The following is a 23,810-nucleotide window of genomic DNA, read 5'->3' as shown; positions in this document are numbered from 1 at the left end:
TGCCATAATTAAAAAATGGCAATACATGGCATTGGTGAGGGTGAGGTGAAATGAACATTTATACCTAGTAATGTGAATATAAATGGGTACAGCCATTCTGTAAGGCAGTTTGTATCAAGAGCCTCTAAAATGTTCATACCTTTTCCCAGTATTTTCATTTCTGAAAACTGATTCTCAGAAATGCCCGTGAATATTTATATCAAGAATGTTCGCCATAGAAATGGTTATAATAGTGAAAAAATAGAAACAACTCAGATGCCTGACAGTAGGAGACTGGTAAAATCATGTAGTATCTTTAAAGTGGGATGTTGTACAGCGACTAAAAATCATTTATTCAGTAACTATTAAGTAAAATGGGGCAAAGCCTATGTCATGAGCAAAACTGTAATTTTAGCTGTGAAAGTAATGATAAAGTTTACACCTAACTATGTAAAGAAAAAAGATTAAGAGGATGAAAATACTATATCAAAGCATTTATGGATTTATTCGCAAGTGGTGGAATTATAGGTGATGCTTTGTTTCCAGATACTCTACTTTGACAATCTGTTGCTCTTATATTTTGCAAAAGGATATAGCAGTGCTTGAACGATGTTGACATGATTAAAAAAGAGAGTAGCATTTGATCTCCTCAAAGTGACAAAATCTGGTGGTTGAAACAGACAGAGAATCCAAGGTGGTGGTGTTAGTGCATTTCTGTCCTGCTTCTGGAGACTCAAGAAGAGAAAAACACATTGTAGGTCGCTTCTCAGTCTTGACCAATCTTTACCCTAAATACCAAGCCTGGAGAAGGCAGCCAGCCTGCAGAAGTGAGGGTCGTTCTTAGAAAGGCAATGGCCAGCCTCTTGGAAGAGGCTTGAGCACAGCTTCTTCGTGCCCTGAGTTCCGTGTCCATCCTCATCATGATGGATCGCAGGTGTCCAGGCTGGAGGGAAGGATTCGGCAGAGAGCCATATGTTCACCCCCGTCACCAGCTCTGCAGGACGGTGGCCCTGGGTCCTGTGGCCCCTGGACAGCAGTTTGGCGGAGCCTGTGTTCCCGACATCCCCGCGGCTCTGGTGCTTTCCGTCCGAATCCCTGTCCCCATGACATCTTACTCTGTTTTCTAACTTTCTTTTTTTTTCCGTATCAGACAAAATAGACTTTATTTTTGTTGTTGTTGTTATTCTGTATACATAGCTGTTTTTTTAAAAAAAAAACTTTTTATTTTATATTGGAGTGTAGTTGATTAACAATGTTGTGTTAGTTTCACATGTACAACAAAGTGATTCAATTATACATATACATGTACAGTATCTATTCTTTTTCAAATTCTGACTTTCTTCAAAGCCCTCCCAGGACTCCTGTGAGAGGAACAGGAGTTTCAAATGTCAAGAAGGAGAACAAAACACCTCTTCTTCCTCCTCTTGGGAAAAGACCCTACTGTCAATGGTGCCTTTTTTTTAAGCCTGTCTCTCCCCTTTCCCTTCTTTTCCAAAAATATGTCTTGCAGTCAGTCGGTTTGTGAAAGACAGCGTGAGCTGCGGCAGCCTCGCATATGTGGCTTTCCATCTGTAGCTTGGTCTGTATGATGTGCCATATATTTAGCTGCCTAAATTGGGACTGTTCCGTGTGCTGTTTCAAGAGGAGCTGGAAAGTCAGATGGGAGAGCAGGGCTATTGATGGGATTGGCTGCTGAATGCTGTTGGCTCTTACCTGCGAATCCAGAAGTTAGAGATATTTGGGGACATCAAGAGAGCAGAGGGCCCGTGAAGGCAGCTGGGCCAGGCGGTAACTAGTCTGTGGAGGCAATTGGTCATTTCCTGAGCTTGGAGCAGAATTTCGTGTCTGTGCCGTTCAAGTTGTGGACAGAGGCTTTGGGTAGAAAATGTGTGTAAATGAATCATCACAGCTGAGAGATAACAGCTCTTCTTGGCTTCCCAAATGAAAGGTTCCCAGCAAAAAGATGGAAGGAGAGGGGTTTTGTTTGTTTGTTTTAAATTTGAAAGTAGAGATACTCAACTCTTTAATTGGGGTAGAGAAAGATGTCTTTGTCAAGGGAGCCAGCGGAAACCCAAGCTGGGGCATTTGGTGCTGACCCCATGCACTCCTCTTTCATAGCATTTGTGTCCTGTGATTGCTAAGTTTTCCCACTAGCCTGAGCTGAGGGACCATTTCTCATACCACTTTCTAGCCCTAACACTAAGTGGAGTGCCTGGTACATAGACACTGGCAAGTGTTTGTTGAATGAATAAATTAACTCACAGGAGCACAGGTAGAGGGGTTAACCGGCCCAGGAAGAAGGAGGACGCTTCCTTTGAACTGGAGGAGAGGGTGGCCCTGCGGTGTGATGAGTAAACTTTTGCTCATTTGATTTTTTCCTCAGAGAGAGACTGGCAATTTAAGGTCTAAACACATAAAAATAACCACTGTACTTACTATTGAATAAATGTTTGACAGTGATGATTTCATATGACACTTTTATTCTTCCATATCTCTATGTATTTGAGTGTTTAAAGTAGAAAGCTAATTTAATGTGTGTTTGGCGTTTCTATTTTAGTAACCATCCTGGTTCTTGCCCTTGGTCCATCTTCCTTCTCTTCCAAGGATGCCACATCCCGCTGCGATTCACAGCACTCTCTTTGCTGTTAACCTGTCTTAGGTGACCTGGCATTCTCTTGCTCATCTCCATACTGCACCAGTAGGAGATGCATCTTCTGCCCTTCAAAGGGGGACCAGTGTGGGCCAGTGTCGTAACTGCATATAACTAATTTTTTACAATCTTGGTCTATGTAAAATGCAAACCTTCTCATTCTACTGTGACTCATGGGCAGGTAAAAGGGTTCTGTGCCCAATTCCAGTGTGTGTGTGTGGTTTTCCCCATACATCCAGCAAGGAATTCTCCGACACCAGCTGGGCATCATAGAATTCAACTCAGTTCTGATACTTTCTACCTGGAGAGCGCATTGGATCCCATAGGTTGGGGGCTCAGTCCCACAAGCCTGCCCCCTTCCGCAACTTCAGACGCCAGTCGAAACCCAGGTTACCACCTGTGCTTCCGACTGACCAGCTATAGATTGGAGGTTCCAATGCCCCCACTGGGTTCAATTAATTTCCTAGAGTAGCTCACAGAACTCAGAGAAACATTTCACTTACTAGATGACTGGTTTATGATAAAAGGATATGATAAAGGATACAGATGAACATAGAGATTGGAGAGAGATGTAGGGCAGGATATGTGGGAAGGGGCAGAGTTTCCATGGCCTCTCTGGGTGCCACCTAGCATCTCTACCTGTTCGCCAGCCTGGATGCTCTCCGAACCCCCATACGTTTGGGATTTTTATGGAGGCTTCCTCACACAGGCATGATGGATTATTAACTCCATTTCCAGGCTTTCTCACTTCACAAGAGAATGTGGAGGTGGAGCTGAAAATTCTATGCTTCTAATCATGACTCTGTCATTCCGGTGACCAGCCCCCATCCGGAAGCCCACCCAGAGTCACCTCATCAAAACAAAAGACACTCATGTCACCCAGGAAATTCCAAGGGTTTGAGGAATTCTGTGCCAGGAACCAGGACAGAGACCAATATATATTTTCCATGATCTCACAGTGGGGAACATGTATTGATACTAGACTATCCCATCCCTCTGCTGTCTTCTTTCATAAGTTTGACTTTGGAGTCGGGCTGCCTGGATTTAAATCTCAGCTGAGGGACTTCCCTGGTGGCGCAGTGGTTAAGAATCCACCTGCCAGTGCAGGTGACGCGGGTTGGAGCCCTGGTCCGGGAAGATCCCACGTGCTGCAGAGCAACTAAGCCCGTGCGCCACAACTACTGAGCCTGCGCTCTAGAGCCCGCGAGCCACAACTACTGAGCCCGCGTGCCACAACTACTGAAGCCCGGGCGCCTAGAGCCCGTGCTCCACAACAAGAGAAGCCACTGCAATGAGAAGCCTACGCATCGCAACGAAGAGTAGCCCCCGCTCGCTACAACTAGAGAAAAGCCCGTGCACAGCAATGAAGACCCAATGCAGCCAAAAATAAATAAATAAATTAATTTTTAAAAAACTGTTAAAAAGAAAAATCTCAGCTGAGCCATCTAACTAATTGTACCTGTAGACGTACAGACAGAAACCACTCCTGTTTCTCTTATCTGTACAGTGGGCATTACTAATACCTCATGAGATTGTTGCAAGGAATATATGGGTTAATACACATATTGCTTTTATAGTGGCCCCTGGCACAGTAAATGTTAATTATTATTACTGCTTTTGCTATTTGTTGGTAAGCCTGGGGGAAGCATTTTTATAGCCCCAGAAGTTTCTTAGACTCCTTCCCTGGCTCCTCATACCCTCCTGAATTATAGTTGATTTTCTCTAAGACACCATTGAGATAGTGGTGAGTTCATTTCCCTTTCTTGACTCATCTCCAAAATATCATTTAATGCAAGCAAAATTAAAAGTTTTCCAGTGAAGAAGTTTTGAAAAGTTCTCTTCACAAAGTTAGAGTTCTGATCTAACCCAGTGTTAATATTATGGTTATCAGTGGTCATATTTAAATGTCAGTAGTATCCTAATCATAGTTTTGTGCATCAGAATCTATTGAAGTAAGAGGGTGTCTCTTGGGAAAGATATAATGTGGAGAATTTTGGATCTAGGATGATTATCGATACATTGATTTCAGCACATCCTGAAATGTGAGTTTTCGTTCTTTCTCATTTCTCTCTTTGGGCTGCTGTGTTCGATTCTCAAACCCCAAGCCTCCTGTTGCTGGAGAGCCCAGTGATTTTGCGACCCCTGCAGTCTCTTCTGGATTAGAATCCTCTTAGGAGATGGTGGCAGAGGAGGGGTCTCGCAGTTGGCACGTGAAAGGCACTTCTGTGCTGAGAACTACTGTTAGCAGCAGGCGTGGACCACGCCCTGTAGCTGAAGCTGCAGGCAGATTTGTTAGTGCTGTGGCTTCTTGCCTGTTGGAGTTTATGAGTAGCTGAGTCTTTCAAAGCCTGACCATTTTTCTTGTCTGGAATTTCACCCATTAGTCTTACTGACTTTCCATTCACCGTGTTAATTGCGATTAGATGCTCCTTTCTCTGGCCCCAGACTCATGTGTTCCGCCCGTTGAACTCGGTGCAGGTTCTGCCGTGGCGGCCCCTCCTCCACTGGGGGCTGTGTCCAGACCTCTCTGTCACGAGACTGGGCGGCCAGTGCTCTTGGGATCTGGGACCGGTGGGACCAAGCAAGAGCAGAAATAAAGTAAATTCATCCTTTTATTTCAGTACCCCACAGCTACCGTGGGGAGGTGGAATGGTCATAACTTTGGGGTGTCGGTTGGAATAAAATTGTTTGTCTTTCTAAAGCAATACTGTGTTTTAGGATATAGTTTATTTCATAGTGCTTTTCAAATATTAACCTCATAGATAAGTTTCTGGGGCAGATAATAGGTAAATGTTAAAGCACAAGCTCTCGGAAATAAAATTTAAGCTCTTCAGAGTTGTCAGCTTGAGGGAAAAAAATGAGGTAATAACTTCAGAAAGGAAGCATCATATAGAAGTGTGAGTTGGCACCTGAATATAGGTTAACTTTCTTCCCCAGAAATAACGGTGAAAGCATTTCTCTTTACCCTGGCTTCCTGAGGCAGTGTGGTAAATCCTGAGACGTTCGCACAGGCGTTAAACAGCAGACAGCCTTTCCGCTCCCGTTCATCCCGCGGCATCATTGGGCGCCTGCTGTGTGCCAGGCGCCATCCCAGGCACTGGGGGCCCAGAAGTGGAAACCCAGACACGGAGCCTGGCTCGTGGAGTTTACGTTCTAGCTGGTGAAGAGAGTCAACGTAAACCTAAAGGAGCAAATTATGCGGCAAGAGTAAAGACAGGCCCCTCTATCGGGGAAAAATAAAGGAGTTTAAGCAGAGTGGGGGCTGCCCGGGAGAGTACTGCAGTCTGAAATACGGCGGTCAGACGAGGCCTTGCTGAGCCGGTGACAGGTGGACAGAAGCGTGCAGGGGGCGAGGGAGCTGGTCCTCCATGTACCTGGAGGGAGGGGGGTCCAGAGAGGACAGGCGGGGCACTGGCGCTGCCTGGTGCCTGGGAGGGAGGCGTGGGCAGCCAGCGAGCCAGGCAGAGCTGCGGGGGAGGAGAGGGGAGATGGAGCCGGGGGAGGGGCTGTGCGCCGCATCGCACGGACCGTCGTGGGGACTTGGCTTTACGTGCCTCGGTGAAATGGGGAGAGCCTGGCTGGCTTTCAGCTGAAGGGTAGCATGGTCTGACTTGAGTTTTGGAAGGGTTATTTTGGATGCTGTGTTGGGAGTAGACCGTGGGGTGGGTAGAAGCCGAAGACCCGGCGGGGGCTGTCGCAGGGACCGTGCACAGGTGGAGTGGTTGGACCAGGGTGGTGACAGGGGAGGTGGTTGACAGTGGTCGGATGCTGGGCATATTTTGAGCATGGAACCGGCTTGTTGGCCGGAGGATTGACGAGCAAAATAGGGAAGTCAGGGATGACTTCAGCCTGAGCATCCAGAGGGCACACTGCTGTTGACGGAGATGGGCCGATTCTGGGCAGAGTGTGCATGTGTGTGTGTGTGCGCGCGCGTGTGCGCTCGTGTGCATGTGTGTTTATGTTAGGGGGAGAAGTGGGGTCTGTTTTGCAACTTGCAGGTGTCTTTCTCGTGTCTAAACTACATGAAGCTTGTTTTTGAGAAAATGATAAGAAACGTGCTCTGATAATAGATTTCGTAAACAAGTACACACACGCATGCGCACACACGAAGCCCGATATGTTCAGGAAAGGTAGACCCCCGTGTAACTGATGGTGGTCATCGTTGGTCCCAGGGCTGCACGACAAGTACCATAGATGGTGGAGGGGCTTAAACAACAGACGTTCATTTTCTCACAGGTCTGGAGGCTGGAAGTCCAAGATCAAGGTGTAGGCAGGGTTGGTTTCTTCTGAAGCCTTTGTCCTTGACCTGCAGGCTGCCACCTACCCGCCGTGTCCTCACACAGTCTCTCCTGTGCACACACATCTATGTTGTCTCTGTGTGTCCTAATCTCTTCTTTAAGGGCACCAGCCTCTCTGTAACGTAATCACTTCCTTAGAGGTCCTGTCTCCAAACACGGTCACATCCTGAGACACCCGGGGGTGGTTAGATATGAATTTTTGGAGGACAAAGTTCAGCCCATAACGTTGGTCATCTTTGGTATCTGGAAATCTGAAGGCATGTGGTTAGACTGTCTTGCAGCCGGGAGAAATGACCCCTGGAATGAGAATGTCAATAATATTCCTTATGTTAAAGGACAAAACATTGAACTAAATGCTCTTGCTGCATATATTCATCTCACTCACTCAGCGCTGTATTAAGTACATCTGATGAGTTAGGCATCGAAACAGAGATGAATGAGACAGTGCCCCTTGTCCAGATGGGCAGCCAAGTCCACAGGTGATCACTGACAGTGGCGAGATTCCATAGAAGGATGGCCACCAAGCCCACTCCTGTAGGGCGTGGGGAGGACTGGCTCCTGCAAGAGATACTCTGTGCTGAGTCTTGAGGGATGAATGGGAGCTGGGTGGGGATTGGGGGAAGGCAGACTGGAGGTGGGGAGCCAGGGCCAGCGTGGAGATATTCAGAGCCCTGGTGACAGGCAGAGCTGGGTGAATTCATGGGCTGGAACCCATTTTGACTGGAGCTTTGGGTTGGGGTCAGGTGTGTTGAGATGAGGCTAGAAACATCACTGAGAACTGGATGACCAAGTGCCTTAGCTTTACATGCCTGGGAGCTTGACCTTGATGACACTGGAAAGCCACTGGACGGGGCTAAACAGAAGGGTGATGCTGTCAGAATTTAGAAGTATCACTTGGCTGCTCTGTGGAGGATGAATCAGAGGGACTCAGCCCAGTGGGACAGAGATCTGTTGTAGTGATTCGGGGCTGGGATGATGCCAGCTGATCTGCGGTAGCAGAATTAGTGATATGAGATGTGGTGGACAGATGGGAGATGTGGTTCCAGAGATGGTGATTGATTCCATGATAGTAATACCCGACATTTAGCTGAAGCTCACTGTGTGCCAGGCAGGGCGTGGAGAGGGAGGGGTTAAGGTTGAACCTCAGGTTTGGGCAGCTCCTTTAATGCTGGTGCCATTCACTGCTCCTCAGAAGAAGAAGAGCAAGGGGGAGATGGTCAGCCCAGCTTTGGTGGTGACTTTGAGGTGTCTCTGGGACCCGTGAGGGGAGATGGTCAGGACTGTTGGAATATGGGTTTGGAGCTCAAGACAAAAATCAGGTCTGGAGGGCTTCCCTGGTGGCGCAGTGGTTGAGAGTCTGCCTGCCAATGCAGGGGACACGGGTTCGAGCCCTGGTCTGGGAAGATCCCACATGCCGCCTAGCAACTGGGCCCGTGAGCCACAATTACTGAGCCTGCGCATCTGGAGCCTGTGCTCCGCAACAAGAGAGGCCGCAATAGTGAGGGGCCCGCGCACCGCGATGAAGAGTGGCCCCCGCTTGCCACAACTAGAGAAAGCCCTTGCACAGAGATGAAGACCCAACGCAGCCATAAATAAATAAATAAATAAATATAAAAAAAAAAAAAATCAGGTCTGGAGCTACAGAGGTGGGACTTACTAGTGTATTGATGTCTATCCGATCTATGGAGCGGAGTGAGATGCTCTGGTGAAATACCTGAGACCAGAAGTCTGGGCACCCAAGACCCACACTGAGTGACCAGCAGAGGGAGGGCACCTGTGCAGGAGGCTAGAAAGGAACAGCCAAGGAAGTTGGCAGAAAACCAGGAGAATTTGGTACCTTGAAAGCCAAGGAAAGGAGGCAGTTTTTGATGGAGAGAGTGGGCATTCTTGTGGGATGCTGGTGAGAGGCAGGGCAAGATAGGGACGCACAGCATCCCTGGATTTGCCCCAGGAGGTCACGGATGCCCTGGGCTAACAGGAACGTTTTCGGTGGTGTGGTAGGAAAGGAATAAGATCGCAGTGGGTGGAGGAAAGGGAGGGGAAGAGATGGAGTCCTCGGACACAGACATGATCTGGAACTGCTCTGCCAGCACAATGGCCACTCACATATGTGGCTACTTCAAATGAAAATTAAGATGATATCAGATAAAAGTTCAGTTTTTCACTTTCACTAGCCACATTTCAAGTCTCCAGTAGCCATCTGACAGCAGATTCAGAACATTTTCATCATCGCAGAAAATTCTGTTTGACAGTCATGGTCTAGATGCTGAGCAGTGAAGGAGAGGAAAGAAATGGAGCAGTGGCTGTGCTGAGTTCTGTGTGTGTGTGTGTGTGTGTGTGTGTGAGATGAGAGAGACATAAGATACTTAGGGTTGGGTGGGAAAGAGCTCATGTGTGAAATATATGTTTGCCTCTGCCCCATCAGGCAGCTGTAGTGAATAGAAAAAAGATCCCCTCTACTCCTGCCAGCATTGTGATACCCTTAAAAAATTATTTTGAATACTTCTAGGTGTGTTTAAAAGTTTACTAGGGAAGAGAAAACATGGTTTTATCCCTGTACCTTGATCATTTTTAGCTTTGCACGTAAAGCGGGGTTGGTACCTGTCTGTTGACTTAAACTCTGAACTCCTCCTGGGGCATCGGTGCTGGGTGACATACTGCACGGCGTGATCACATGGCATCGTGTGCTGAGTGCATTCTGTGCTCCAGCTCCTGAGCTGTGCGTTGAGGACGTGGAAATGAATTTTGACCATAGGAATGCATGTGTATCCCCAGTTTTGCACTCTCTTTCCCCAGGGTGGTTCCCAGGTCCACTTGGGTGTTGCCCTACGCCGTAGTTTGGAGGTTTAGAGACCTATGATGTTACATCCCTGACTACATGGCAACCCCTAAGGTCACCCCTGTCCACACATGTTTCCTGAGCTCCTGCTAAGTGCCTACCCGTTTACTTCTCAGCTCCGGACCCTCCAGACCACGAAGTTTCAGCATCGCTGCTCTTTGCTAGGTTTGTATAAAATATACTGCTTGTTTCCTAATCGGAATTAGAGAAGGAGGCAACTGAAATATGCACTGCTGTAGGTATTTATAATTCGAATTTGAGAAAATAAGCCTGCTGTCCTGAGAATTACTCTTTAAGGCTCTGCTATCAGGTATCTGTCTTTCCTTTGTTTACATCACGCCTGCTTTTTTATATATATATAAATTTATTTATTTATTTATTTATTTTTATTTTTGGCTGCATTGGGTCTTCGTTGCTGTGCGTGGGGTTTCTCTAGTTGTGGCGAGCAGGGGCTACTCTTTGTTGTGGTGTGCGGGCTTCTCATTGCGGTGGCTTCTCTTGTTGCGGCGCACGGGCTTTAGGCGTGCGCAGGCTTCAGTAGTTGCGGCTCGCGGGCTCTAGAGCGCAGGCTCAGTAGTTGTGGCACATGGGCTTAGTTGCTCCGCGGCATGTGGGATCTTCCAGGACCAGGGCTCAAACCCGTGTCCCCTGAACTGGCAGGTGGATTCTTAACCACTGCACCACCAGGGAAGTTCACGCCTGCTTCTTTAAGAGCTTCTTTATAGCTGTGGCCTTTGAGGTGTCTTATTCTGTGTCAGTGACAGCTGTGATGACCTCCATTCTTATTGGAATGGATGGGACCCTGGGCCCAGAAGACAACTTTTGCACAAGCTTTACAGATGGGTCCCTGTCCTGAAGGATGATAGTTTTTCCTATCTCTTCCCAACTGCATCTCCTCACCATGACAACCCTCATCCCATAGTAGCCATCATGCATAAGACTTTCACCCTGCGGGGCTTTCATGCTGAATTCCATGTCTAAACACCATCAGACAAGCCGTCTCCAGGCATTCATGGTGTCCTTGTGCCCCCAGGGTTCCCCCTCCATTTCTTCTCACAGAAATGTCCACCATTCACACATTGGCAACCCAAAGTGGATTTTACAAAACGGGGAAACCCGGGGTTTCTCAAGCCCCTTATTGGTACTCACTCGGTGAAGATACACAGAGTACTGAACAGCCATTTTAAGGAGGATGACAAGCCGTGAGGGCGGGGAGCTCTTCTTGGTTTCAGGGTTGTTCACACCAGTTCACATGAACGTCAGGCCTCCAAGGGATGAAACCTCTGCCACATCAGGCCCCTGCAGCCAGGATGCTCCTCTCCTGGGGCAGTTTAGAGTGAAGTGTCAGAGTGGTTCAGGGTGGAGAAGGGGGCATCGTTCCTCTCCGTACTCACCTCCTAGAACTGCTCTGCAGTGCAGCCCCCGGCTCCTGCGATGGCCTTGCTCCATTTGGAAATCACTGGCTTGTGGAAGCGTTGACGTCATAGTCCCTAAAGCAGTGCTTTCCAACCCTGGCTGCACGTTGCAATCTCTTGGGGAGTCCAGGGCACGCTACAGACTAACTAAATCGGGATCTCTGGGGGCGGGGTGTGGGCATCGCTATTTTTAAAGCTCCCCGGGTGACCCCAGTGTGCAGCCGCTGTTGTGAACCACTGCCTTGAAGGAATCGCCAGCCCTAGAGCTGGAACACCCTCCCAGGTAATAGTTTTCAAGCCCGTGCCCGTTTGGGGGCTGGTCTCTGGAAGTTGTGATACTCTTTGTGGAACATTATGAAATATATTTGACCTTCTCTCTGTAACTAGCACATGACCTTCATTTGGTCCTTTCCTTCTCCCCAAATAATACGCTAGCTAACACTTACTGAGTGCTTCAAGAATTTTGTGTAGTAAGTGCTCTATGTGTACTTCAGTCCTCACGAGGACCCCATGAGACGGGTCTTATATTACATAAGACATATTTACAAGCGAGGACACAGAGGCAAAGAAAGCTTCAGTCGCCTGCCCAGGATTACACAGCTGGCACTTGAACCCAGGTGACCTGGCTCTGGGGTCTGCGCTCCTGCCTCCTGCTTCTCAGTCCACGGAGAGAAAGCCAAGCACTGATTCATTCAGTAGGCATTAACAGAGCCCCTACAGTGTGCCAGGCCCTTACTCATACTTTCACTGTCGTGAACTAGGGGTGGCTTAACAGATAACAGACCTGTGTAATGCTGTCAGAAAAAAATGACTCCAAATCAATTTCAAAATAATTATTCTTGGTTGATGTCCTATAACACCAGCTCTTCTGTATCTAACAACCTTAAACAGCAAGTTAACTATCTAATTTTTTAAATAATAATTTCCTTTTTTTTTTTAGTTTATTTATTTATGGCTGTGTTGGGTCTTCGTTTCTGTGCGAGGGCTTTCTCTAGTTGTGGCAAGCGGGGGCCACTCTTCGTCGCGGTGCACGAGTCTCTCACTGTCGTGGCCCCTCTTGTTGCAGAGCACAGGCTGTAGACGCGCAGGCTCAGTAATTGTGGCTCACGGGCCCAATTGCTCCGTGGCATGTGGGATCTTCCCAGACCAGGGCTCGAACCCGTGTCCCCTGCATTGGCAGGCAGATTCTCAACCACTGCACCACCAGGGAAGCCCTAACTATCTAATTGAATGTACTTTGTTTTACTTTCTTTGAGATGCCCTCTTTGATCCATGGATTATTTAGAAGTGTGTTGTTTAATTTCCAAGTGTTTAGCGATTTCCTTGTTTTTCTGTTAGTGGTTTCTACTTTGAATTCATCATGATCAGAGAACACACTCTGTATAATTTCACTTCTTTTAAGATTGTTGGTTTGTTTATGGCCTAAGATATAGTCTATCTTATTGAATGTTCCATGGGTGCTTGGAAAATATGTGTATCATTCTGTTGTTTGGTGGAGTATTCTATATATGTCAGTTAGGTCCTGTTGCTTGACTGTATTGTTCACATCTTCTGTACCCCTTTTTTTTTCTTCTGTATCCTTTATGATTTTATGTTTAGTAGTTCTATTAGTTGCTGACAAGGTGATTGAAGTCTCCAACTATAATTGTGGAATTGTCTGTTTCTCCTTTCAGCTTTATTGGTTTTTGCTCTATGTATATTGAGGCTCTGTTGTTTGGTGCATATGTATTTCGGATCATTATGTCTTCCTGGTGGATTGATCCCTTTATCATTTTATAATGTCCCTCTTTGTCTCTAGGAATTTTCTTTGCTCTAAAGTCTACTTTATCTTATATGGCCACTCCTGTTTTATTAATGTTTGCGTGGTACATCTTTCTCCACCCTTTTTCTTTCAGTTTATCCATGTCATTTGTCAAATTTGAAGTGAGTTTCTTGTAAACAGCTGGAGTTATGTTACATTTTTTTTAATCCACTCTGCCAGTCTCCTTTTTAAAATTGGTATATTTAGGCCATTTAGACTTGAGGTAATCATGATGTGTTAAAGTTTGTCTCCCAAGTTAACAGTTTACATAACCAGGGTACATTTTCTTTTAGAGATCTCACCAAGAGATGAAATTAACAACAGCTGTCAGTGGGTACTTGACCAAGGGATCTTTGTTTATTTGCATGATCTTATGGCCAAAGTAAAAGTTTGATGTCATCGTCTTGAAAAGTTTTCTAAGCTAAATTTATTGAGATCACACTTAATTGCATGGGGTTTTAGCATCTCAGCTGCCCATTTGTTCATGTGTTTGGTGGACCCAGAACTTTCTTCTGAGGAATATTTAGTCCCATCCGGGGACTCCCTGTGCACAGCTCCTTGCTGAGGTCAAGTGGCCATCTGCTCTGGTATGTGCCCTGTGTGTCATAGGAAGATGTCAGTAATACTGCAATCATGGTGGCTGGCAGTGTTTGCATCTGCTTGTGGTGACCAGCATGGTGTATTTTCGTGTCTGCACGCCCTTATCAGTTGCTCTCGCTCCATTATTACTGCTGCATTGCAAACTGTCCTAGAATTTAGTGGCTTTTGATCCCCATTTTCACATGCTGACAGATTCTGTGGGTCCAGAGTTCAGAAAGGACCCAGTGGTGATGACTGTCCCTGTTCCAGCTCATCTGGGGCCACATCTGGGAAGGCGGGAAGGTTGGGGTGAGTCGACCTTGGGGAGACAATCACCCAAATGTTCCCTTGCAAGTCTGGCAGCTGCGCTGTGGTGACGTGAGCACCAGGACGGTCCCTGGAGCTAGGCGACCCTGGGGTAGTTGACCTCTTACGTGGTGGTCTGGGCTCCACGAGAAAACGTTCCAGCAAACAAAGTGGCAGCTGCATCACTCCGAGGTCCTCTCTTGGGCAAAGTAGCCACAAGCCCACTCAGATTCAAGGGGATGGGCCCTCCCTTGATGGGAACCTTGTCAGATAATTTGGGGGTCATGACATACTTGAGAAAAAATATTTATGGAGTACTGCCACCTAGATAGGTTAAGTGGTATCTGTTCTTTCACATTCTCTAAGTTAAAAAAAATTTATATTAAACTATCATTTGAAAACTGCATAGCCTAACAGACCACCTTGTTTTGATATGCTGTGGAATTACTTTATGCTTGACTAGTAGGTCAGTTTCAGGCTATGTGAGTAAGGTTGCTGTAGGAATTCTCTAGAGGCTCATAACCCTAAGATGTGTTTCTCTGGGTTTATTGTGATTTCACGGACACAGTGAGTCATGTGCTGTTTGTTGTGTGTCCTGTGTAGTTGGCGAACCTGAAGCTTTGAGAATTGACTTTGTCCAAAGTCACAGAGCAAGTTAATCGTTGACTGGAATTAAATTCAGTGTCTCTTTCTCCTGGGGCAGTGTCTGTGTAAGAACGTCCCTGGCTCTTTCATCTAAGGTGTCCCTTTATGACGTGCCACCTCACGGGGTGACGGACACATAGCTCGGTGTTCTGAGCAGATTGTTTCACTAAACGGGATGTTCCTGTTGGGTGACAGACTTCACAGCCCCCAGTAGTCGGCGTTACATTGTTTCTTAGTGTGCTCTTCACCCCAGAGAAGCATGTTCACTTCCCCACCGTGCGCGTTTCCCTGGTGATCAAGCTGAGGCGTGTGTCCATGTCTGTTTCTAAGGATGGGGAAGAAAGTGTGGCATAGGATTCATTCTTCTAAAAGAAAGCTAATCTCAACGGGGTTTTCTTCGCAACCCATTATGGTGATTAGGACATACTTTTTTACAGTTTAGGATCGAGATTGTTATATTTTAGCTACAGTGATTGTCAAAAAGTAAAAGAAAATCCACAAACCAGGATCCAAGCAAAACCAATAACCTGTGTGGTAGTGACTGGTCTGACCTTGGTGTGACTCACAGGTGTAGGAGACGGGGGACCCGCCTGGCCCCTCGCCCAGCCTTAGGACTGTCCGAAGCTTTCTGCGTGGACACGTCCACCTCCTCTCTGTTACTCAGTCCCCACATCTCCGGGACAGAGCCAGGGGCTTCTCACCGCGCCTCCCCCGCCCTAACCACAGTGCTCTCCAGGCAGGCCTGGGTCTTATTCATCTTCATGGCTCTAGTCTGTTACCGTGATGGAAGGTGCGTATCAAGAGACCGTGGAGTGAAGGAGCGACTGGATTGATGGTTCACAGAAGCAGAACCCATCACTCACTAGCCTCTTGCCTTTCCTTCTGCCCTTGTGGCCCCAGAGTGTTTGCAAGAAATGATTCATCATTCACATTTCATTTAAAATACTGCTAAAGTTTGGGCCATAGCTCCAAACTTTCTCATGTTATGAAGGAGATGTTCAAACAGAAAAAAAAAAAAAAAGAGGATTGGGGTCTGAAAAGTGCTTTCTTTCCGTGTTAGTTTTCCTCGCTGTTGTGACCTCAGTTCCTCTCCCTTTCTGTGACCCTGGAAGCAGGGGGGGTCGCAGGCCAAGCCGTGCTCTGGGGCCTGCTCCGTGGGCCTCTGATCACGGCCCCCTCCCAGCAAAGCTCCATCGATTCAGAACATTATTATTTATTGCAATGGCTACTTGGGGGTAAACCAGTCGTTCCCCAATTTAATAGGTCTGGTGGGGGGGTGCCCAAGAATCTGCCTTTTCTAAGGCTGACCAGTTCCTACCAGCAAAGACAAATGCAGGTGGACCATTGTCTGTTGTGGTAGAAAATGATGACCTGTATGCCAGGCCTTCTGATTCTTTTACTCTTCAGCTTGCTGTGGTTGATCTGTCTTGTGGCAGTTCCACAGAAACATACATGCTTTCCCCCAGATATCCAGTGGTTCAGTGTTACAGCCTATCTGTAAAGCTAAAATGAATTCTTGCCACTGACTAATTGGATAAGTTAGCCAAATAAAATAAATGCTTACAGGAGGTCCAACTTAGGATATTCCTTGAAGCACAAAGCAGTTGACATGGATGCTTTGACCTTACCCTGTGATTCAATTTTTAAGGCCTGGAAGTAAGAGCTCGATGTCGTGAAATATCTTGTTTAAAGTGTTGTGAAGCCAGTGTGAAGCCAGGGTTAGACCGGGGTCTCTGGCTTAGGTGGTGCCAAGCACAGCGACTGTCAGGACAGCTCGGGGCCTGGATGTGTCCGCAGCGGGAAGGAGGCTGCTCTAATTGTGCTGATGATGGGAGGGGTGTAGGCGTGCTACAGTGCAGGGTGGTGCTAACCAGTATGGGGGGGTGTAGTCAGATAAAGGGTTGTGGTATCTGATAACTACAGGTCAGTGATTTGAAAATTCCAGTTGATATTATACATTAGAAATGGGTTTCTCAAGCAACGGGTAAAAAAATTCTGTTGCAGTATTGCTAAGAAACTACCTTGACTCAGATTTTATATATGCTAGTTTGTATATCACCAGGACTTTTACCAGAATATCAAGAATCCTGGTCTCATACAGATGGCCAAAAGGCACATGAAAAGAGCTCAACATCGCTAATGATTAGAGAAATGCAAATCAAATCTACAATGAGGTATCATCTCACACCGGTCAGAATGGCCATCATCAAAATGTCTACAAAAAATAAATGCTGGAGAGGGTGTGGAGAAAAGGGAACCCTCCTACACTGTTGGTGGGAATGTAAATTGGTGCAGCCACTATGGAAAAACAGTATGAAGGTTCCTTAAAAAACTAAAAATAGAACTACCATACGACCCAGCAATCCCACTACTGGGCGTATACCCTGAGAAAACCATAATTCAAAAAGAGTCATGTACTACAGTGTTCATTGCAGCTCAATTTACAATAGTCAGGACATGGAAGCAACCTAAGTGTCCATCGACAGATGAATGGATAAAGAAGATGTGGTACATATATACAATGGGATATTACTCAGCCATAAAAAAGAATGAAATAATGCCATTGGCAGCAACATGGATGGACCTAGAGATTATCATACTAAGTAAGTCAGACAGAGAAAAAGACAAATATCATATGATATCACTTATATGTGGAATCTAAAAAATGATACAAATGAACTTATTTACGAAACAGAAATAGACCCACAGACATAGAAAACAAACTTACAGTTACCAAAGGTTGGAAAGGAGGGGAGGGATAAATTAGGAGCTTGGGATTAACATATACACACTACTATATGTAAAATAGATAACCAACAAGGACCTACTGTATAGCACAGGGAACTATACTCAATATTTTATAATAACCTATAATGGGAAAAAATCTGAAAAAGAATATATGTATGTGTATATATATATGTATGTATAACTGAATCACTTAGCTGTACACCCAAAACTATCACAACATTGTAAATCAACTATACTCCAATAAAAAAATAAAATTAAAAAAAATAAAGAATCCTGGTCTCTGGGTCCACAGTGACTTAAAAGAATGAGTTATTGGATCCAGCTTCCAAGCATATTTGATGCCATTGTATTGATATATAGCACAGCAAGAGGAGGGCTTTCCCAAGCCCGGACCCATCTGACTGAGAGCAGTGATGCAGTCAACGACGAATGGGGCAAAGGGGCAGGATGTCATAATAATAGTAATGACATCATTATCGTTATTACCACTGCTGACATCACCGAGTGCTTCCTGGGTACCAGGCATGTTTACATGTGTTAATTTATTTAACCTTCACAACATCCGTATAAAGAAATAGGGCTGTATTTTTATTGATCCCGTTTCTTAAAGATGAGGAAAGTGGTATCAATGAATCAATCCATAATACGTTATCTCAATCTTCAAAAGTGAGTCTTGAGACTGACTTTTCTGATATAATTTGGACAGTTATAATCTTTCTGAAGTATCTTTATTGATGTTTTTCTGTTCTCAAAAGTCAATCTCAAAAAGAAAGGAAGAACAGAAAAGAAAGAAGAGTTGTAAACATCCTTTTGATGGTGAGGTTGATTGACCTTTAAGAGCTTGAGCATGGCAGGCTCTTGGATTCGCAGCCGTGCTGCCCGTCACCCTGTGAGCATGTCATTCGTAACGTGCGTACTCACTTACCTTCTGCAAAGGCCTCCATTCTCCCGTCTGTAAAAAGGACGTGGTAAAGGGCGGACCCTCTGGAAGCCTCCTTCGAACCGAGGTGATATTTGTGAACATGGTCTGAGCAGCCACGGCCAGGCACGGCTGTTTGGGCTGCGTGGCCTCTGCTTCGGGGTGAGCTGGACGGGTAGTCGTGCACACACAGCTCAAGGGCACCAGAAAAACGGCGAGGTCACACATGCCCCGCTCTCTGACCCTTAACCCCTGCGCATTGCTGCTGCTGTATCTTGAGTTGCTGCTTCTCCCACATCCTGGACGTGCCGTCCGCGGCTGGTGGGAAGCGTGATAACGGCGTCCGACTTCCTGTCCCCGGGTTTGCTCTGGAGCCCTGAGACCCTCCCCACCCTGGTCCCCGCTCGAGGCCCCTCAGACTCTGCTCAGTCCGGCAGCGTCGCTCTGTGTGGCTTCCATGTTGGTTCCCTAGAGGAAGGAGAGGGGTGCATCCCCCGAGACCCCGTCCCCGCAGAGTGAGAGCTCCGGTGGAGAGGAGACGGTGGGGTCGCGGTCTGTCCGGCCAGTGTGAAAGCCTGGCCTCCCCGGGAGCCCGCTTTTCCACGAAACCTAAACGTCCTCAGGAGCCTTTTCCCGTGACTCCGCTGTCACTTCTGACCTCGGCCCCCGAGGTGCGGATGCTCACTTGGCCTGATTTCTCCCCCTCCGATCGTGCATTGCCTCCGGCTCTCCCCCGCACCCTCGGCCGGACCCCGGTGAGTCCCCTCGGCCACTTTCTTCGCGGTGCCGACCCCCTGGCCCTGCACGTGTGTCCCGCAGAGCCGGCCTGGATCCGCAAGTCCTGTGTCCCCCTCCTTGCTCTGCTCCTCCCGCCGCCGGGGACAGTCCCCTCGTGCACGTGCTCTGTCGGGGCTCACAGGGGCCCCCTGCGCCCCCGTGCCCGGGTGTGGACCCCTCTCGCCCTGCCCCGTGCCGCCCCGGCTCTCCACCGGCCCGGCCCGCCCTGCAGCCTGTGTCGCCCCTAAGCCCCATTCTCAGCCCGGCCTTCCTCCTGCTGCGCGAGAAACTGGACGCTCGTTCTCGTGCTTCCTTGGGCTCCTCGTCCCACCCCTGCGTGGTCCGCACCCCGCTGGCCTCATGCCCTGTGCTGGGGGGGTAGGTTGCCCCCTCTCTGTCCCAGACCTGGTCCTTCCCTGGGTGGGACCCCGGGACCCCACCCCACCCCTCCTTCCATCCGTGTAGCCTCGTGGTCTATTTCTGTTTGCTTCTTCCTCTCAGCGCGTGACGGACTTGTTCTTTCTCCTATTTTTCAAGTCCTTCATGAAGGACTTTTCAACCCTCCGAGTTCCTCTGGCTGCCACTCTGCTGGGTCCGCCCCTTCTTACCCAGCACCTCCCCATCCCACCCGCCTTCTGTGCTGCAGAAGCAGACCTCTGGCTCCCGTGGAGCTCAGCTATGGGGGGCACAGGGACGAGGAGGGTGAACAGCCTCAGGTAACGGGCGGCCACGGCACTAGAACAGGGCGTGTGGAAGAGGGGACCGAGGGGGATGGGAGACGGCCTCTTGGAAGAGGTGCATCTGGGTCGAGACCTACAACGGGGGGAAGGATCCGGCAGTGCCCAGCCTGGGGAGGCATCCCAGGCAGAGGCGGAGGAAGGGGCAAAGGTCCTGGCACAGGAAGGAACTTGACAACTTCCAGGAAACAGAAGCAAGATGCTTTCCTCACCTAGCTCACTCCTGCCACTCGACCTCTCACCCTCTTTCAGATTTGCTCCAGACCCTGTCGCTTCCGGGAACGTCATGACCGGAAGGCGTTGGGCCGCTTGCCATCCAGTGGGCTGCCCCGTCCTCATCTTACTTGACCTTGACGCAGCAGCGGGCGCTGAGCTGCCCTGGCCCACTGTGAGCTCCCTGCCGCCCCATCCTGCGCCTGACCTGGCCGCCTCCCTGCTGGCTGCGCAGCACCTGCCTCCGGGGCCCCTCTTCTCACTCTCCACACTTCCACAGCCCCCCCAACGCTGGGGCATCTCACGCTGTCTGAAAAGGGCCCGTCTGCTGAGCTTCAGACACAAGCTCCTCAAGTCAGCATTTCAGAGTTTAACTCATAGGCCTCGCCTCACCTGCAGCTCACTCCCCTCGCCTGCCCTCTCACCTCTAACCGGTTCTCTCCAGCCTTTGCCACTGGCCCTCCTCTCACTGGCGCTGTCTCAGTTTCCTGCTGAGTCACAGGGCTTCTTCCCTCATTGCTCTGATCTCACCCCCTGTCCTCCATCCACGCCGCTGTCAGGCGACGGCACTAAAGCCACCTCGCCTCTCCCCTGCGCTCGGGGGGAGTTTGCTCCTGAGGAGGCCCTGGTGGCCGGCGTGCTGTGCCCCACCCCGCTGTCCAGCTTCACCTCCTGCGCTTGCCTCCTGTGCCCCGGCCGGGCTGAGCTGCTGCAAGTTTGCCAAACATAACAAGTTGGTTTTGTTTGTTCAGTATCTTTGTTATCTTTCCATGGAATGTTCTCTCTGATTTTGTAGTCTTGGCAAACGCCCAGTCTCCAGTTCTGGTGAAATATTGTCTGTCAGCCTGTCCACACCCTCAGCAGGTGGAGACGCCCTCCTTTCTGCTCCCTGCACCGTGGGCAGACTCTCAGGTGCTTAGCATGTTATATGTGCCTCTTTGGTTTACCTGTCTGCCTTCTCTCTAGAATGTGAATTCTGAGAGCACAGTGATTTTCTTTTTTAATCTTTAATTTATTTTTGGCTGCGTTGGGTCTTCGCTGCTGCATGTGGGCTTTCTCTAGTTGTGGCGAGTGGGGGCTACTCTTCGTTGCGGTGCGTGGGCTTCTCGTTGCGGTGGCTTCTCTTGTTGCAGAGCACGGGCTCTAGGCACGCGGGCTTCAGTAGTTGCAGCACGTGGGCTCAGTAGTTGTGGCGCACGGGCTTAGTGGCTCCGCGGCATGTGGGATCTTCCCGGACCAGGGCTCGAACTCGTGTCCCCTGCATTGGCAGGCGGATTCTTAACCACTGTGCCACCAGAGAAGTCCCCACAGTGATTTTTTTTTTTATCACATCCCTCTTTATATCTCTAATGGAGAACACAGTCCATGGTGAATGATACCCATAAGGAAAATCAATAAGGATAAAAATAACCATGTCATGTGACTATGAATTGTGCGTGGCTGGTGGTGCACCTGGTGAGGGGCCCAGCCCACTGCTGCGCTGGGATCATAACATGTCTTCGCTTCCCACTTAGTATCAGATACATGATTGTCTTCATGGAGTTGATATGTAGCTTTGTGGGGAAAAGATGGCTCTGAAAAGAAAGTCGACTGCCAGTATTAGTGATGAAGTAAGGGGAACCCTCAGTAAGTGAGGTTCTTAGAAATTCTTGATGGATTAAGAACCAAGTGTTGGAGCCCGTGCTCCGCAACAAGAGAAGCCACCGCAATGAGAAGCCCGTGTACCGCAGTGAAGAGTAGACCCCGCTCGCTGCACCTAGAGAAAGCCCGCACACAGCAACGAAGACCCAACGCGGCCAAAAATAAATAAATAAAAATAATTAAAAAAAAAAAAAGAACCAAATGTTGAGTTTGTCTGCATGGATCTACAGCATGAACAAATGCAATAAATAGGAATAAGAAAGGGGATTCATGAATTGTTTCAGCAAGGACATCAGTCGGTGCAGCCGTTTCTTACCAAAAGGAATGTTTAGTGAAAGTTAATGGTGATGAACCTGAGTCAGGACAAGTGCAGAAGCGGCTGTGAGCTGATGCCCTGTGATGCAGGAGAAACAAGGTGTGTGCAGGCGTCCCATAACCTGGCAGAGGAGGAAAACTGTAAAGTGGTTACTTTTTACTGTCTTTATGGGGAGAATTATCTACATTGTAGTCTCTGAGCATCTGGGGATTCATGGCAGTCTTTCGCAAATGTCAAGTGTCTGCTACTTTCCCTAAGAAAATAGAGCCGACAACAGATGGCACTGTGATGATGTCTTGTTATCCCACGTGGCCTGGGAGTGAGACGTTTCATCTAAGTGGAATTCTCTAGATAACTGAAGCACCACAATAGTAGAAAATTACTGTTGTGAAATGAAATCTTTCTCAGGTATGTCCCAGTTTCTCTTTCTGAACAGACTAAGGGGATTAGGCTCCTACAGTGGTGTCTTCAAAGGCAGTTTACATGGGTGGAGTATTTTTTTTTTCTTTATATTAGATGATCCCAGACATTTCTGTTAAATTAAAACAAAATAATAACATTCTGTCTCCCCCCTGCTGTTAGGAGGTGACCTGTCACTACTTACTACTGTCAGCATTTCTGCCTGTTACACCTTTTCTTTCTGCATATACTCTCCTTTTTCTGGAAATAATTTTTTTCATGAAAATCCCCCCCTTTTCAAAATTTACTACTTTTAATGTGTTGTAGACTCTGAACTCAGATCATTGTTATTTAGCAGCTGTTAGAGCTATGTGTAAAAGAAAGAGAAAAGCTCCAAGGGGGCTTGTAAGGGTTATCCGAGGGTAAAGGAGCTGTGAACCATGGTTCTTACCACAGGCCTTATGTTGTTTGTCTGACTTCTCAGACGCTGCTGCCCGCGTTCCTGCTTCTTCCTTTGCTCTGAGGGGTTCGTGTTGGGAACGGAAGGCGACCTCGAGGGAGGAAACAGCTTCCCTGGGTCTCGGTGTGCTCGTCTGTAAAAGGAGAGGCTGGACTAGACCATGTCCGGGGGCACACGTGTCACGGGCCAGGAGAGCAGCTCCACACAGAGGTGTGTAAGCGCTCAGATCCGCGTGTCTGGAGGAGCGAGGGATCACTTGGGATTGAGAAAGCCTGGGAATCTTCCCAGGGGAGGAGGGTCCTGTTTAGAAGGGGTGAGGGGGGACCGGTGGGGACCTGTGTCTTGAGAAAGTGCCAGGCCTTTTCACAGGACAGCAGTTATTGTGGTAAAATACACATAACATAAAATTCACCAATTTTTTTTTTTTAAAGAGCTCCTGACTTATTTATTTATTTATTTAATTTATTTTATTTTTTTGGCTGTGTTGGGTCTTCGTTTCTATGCGAGGGCTTTCTCTAGTTGTGGCGAGCGGGGGGCCACTCTTCATCGCGGTGCGCGGGCCTTTCACTGTCGTGGCCTCTCTTGTTGCGGGACACAGGTTCCAGACATGCAGGCTCAGTAGTTGTGGCTCACGGGCCTAGTTGCTCCGTGGCATGTGGGATCTTCCCAAACCCGGGCTCGAACCCGTGTCCCCTGCATCAGCAGGCAGATTCTCAACCATTGCGCCACCAGGGAAGCCCCTAAAATTCACCACTTTAAGCTTTTTTTTTTTTTGGCCACACTGCGCAGCTTATAGGATCTTAATTCCTCAGGCAAGGATTGAACCCACGCCCTCCGCAGTGAGAGCACGGAGTCCTAACCACTGGACCACCAGGGAATTCCCTATTTTAACCATTTTTAGGTGTACAGTTCATTGGCATTAAGTACACTCACACTGTGTGTAACTGTCATCCCCACGCATTTCTAGAACTTTTTCATCATGTTGGACTGAAACTCCGTGCCCGTTAAACACTAACTCCCCTCCCCCTGCCCCAGCCTCTGGTGAGCCCCAGTCTACTGCCTGTCTCTGTGAATTTGACTACTTTAGA

The 23,810-nt window shown here is 48.1% G+C and overlaps 1 protein-coding gene across 11 annotated transcripts in view; it reads left to right on the top strand.

Annotated features, from left to right (window-relative positions):
- Positions 1 to 23,810, top strand: part of CSGALNACT1 (chondroitin sulfate N-acetylgalactosaminyltransferase 1) — a 321,372-nt gene that overhangs the window by 255,173 nt on the left and 42,389 nt on the right. For 10 of the 11 annotated variants that reach the window (XM_061177598.1, XM_061177601.1, XM_061177602.1 and 7 more), the window contains one exon: positions 22,747 to 22,932. The exons of the other annotated variant lie outside the window; for it this stretch is intronic. In XM_061177598.1, the coding sequence (XP_061033581.1) occupies positions 22,747 to 22,932 (186 nt within the window). The remainder of the gene's footprint in view (positions 1 to 22,746; positions 22,933 to 23,810) is intronic. 11 annotated transcript variants of the gene reach the window in all.

The sequence above is a fragment of the Eubalaena glacialis genome, chromosome 20 (assembly GCF_028564815.1).
Source record: "Eubalaena glacialis isolate mEubGla1 chromosome 20, mEubGla1.1.hap2.+ XY, whole genome shotgun sequence".
Classification (NCBI taxonomy): domain Eukaryota; kingdom Metazoa; phylum Chordata; class Mammalia; order Artiodactyla; family Balaenidae; genus Eubalaena; species Eubalaena glacialis.
This window is presented reverse-complemented; position numbering and strand designations above follow the sequence as displayed.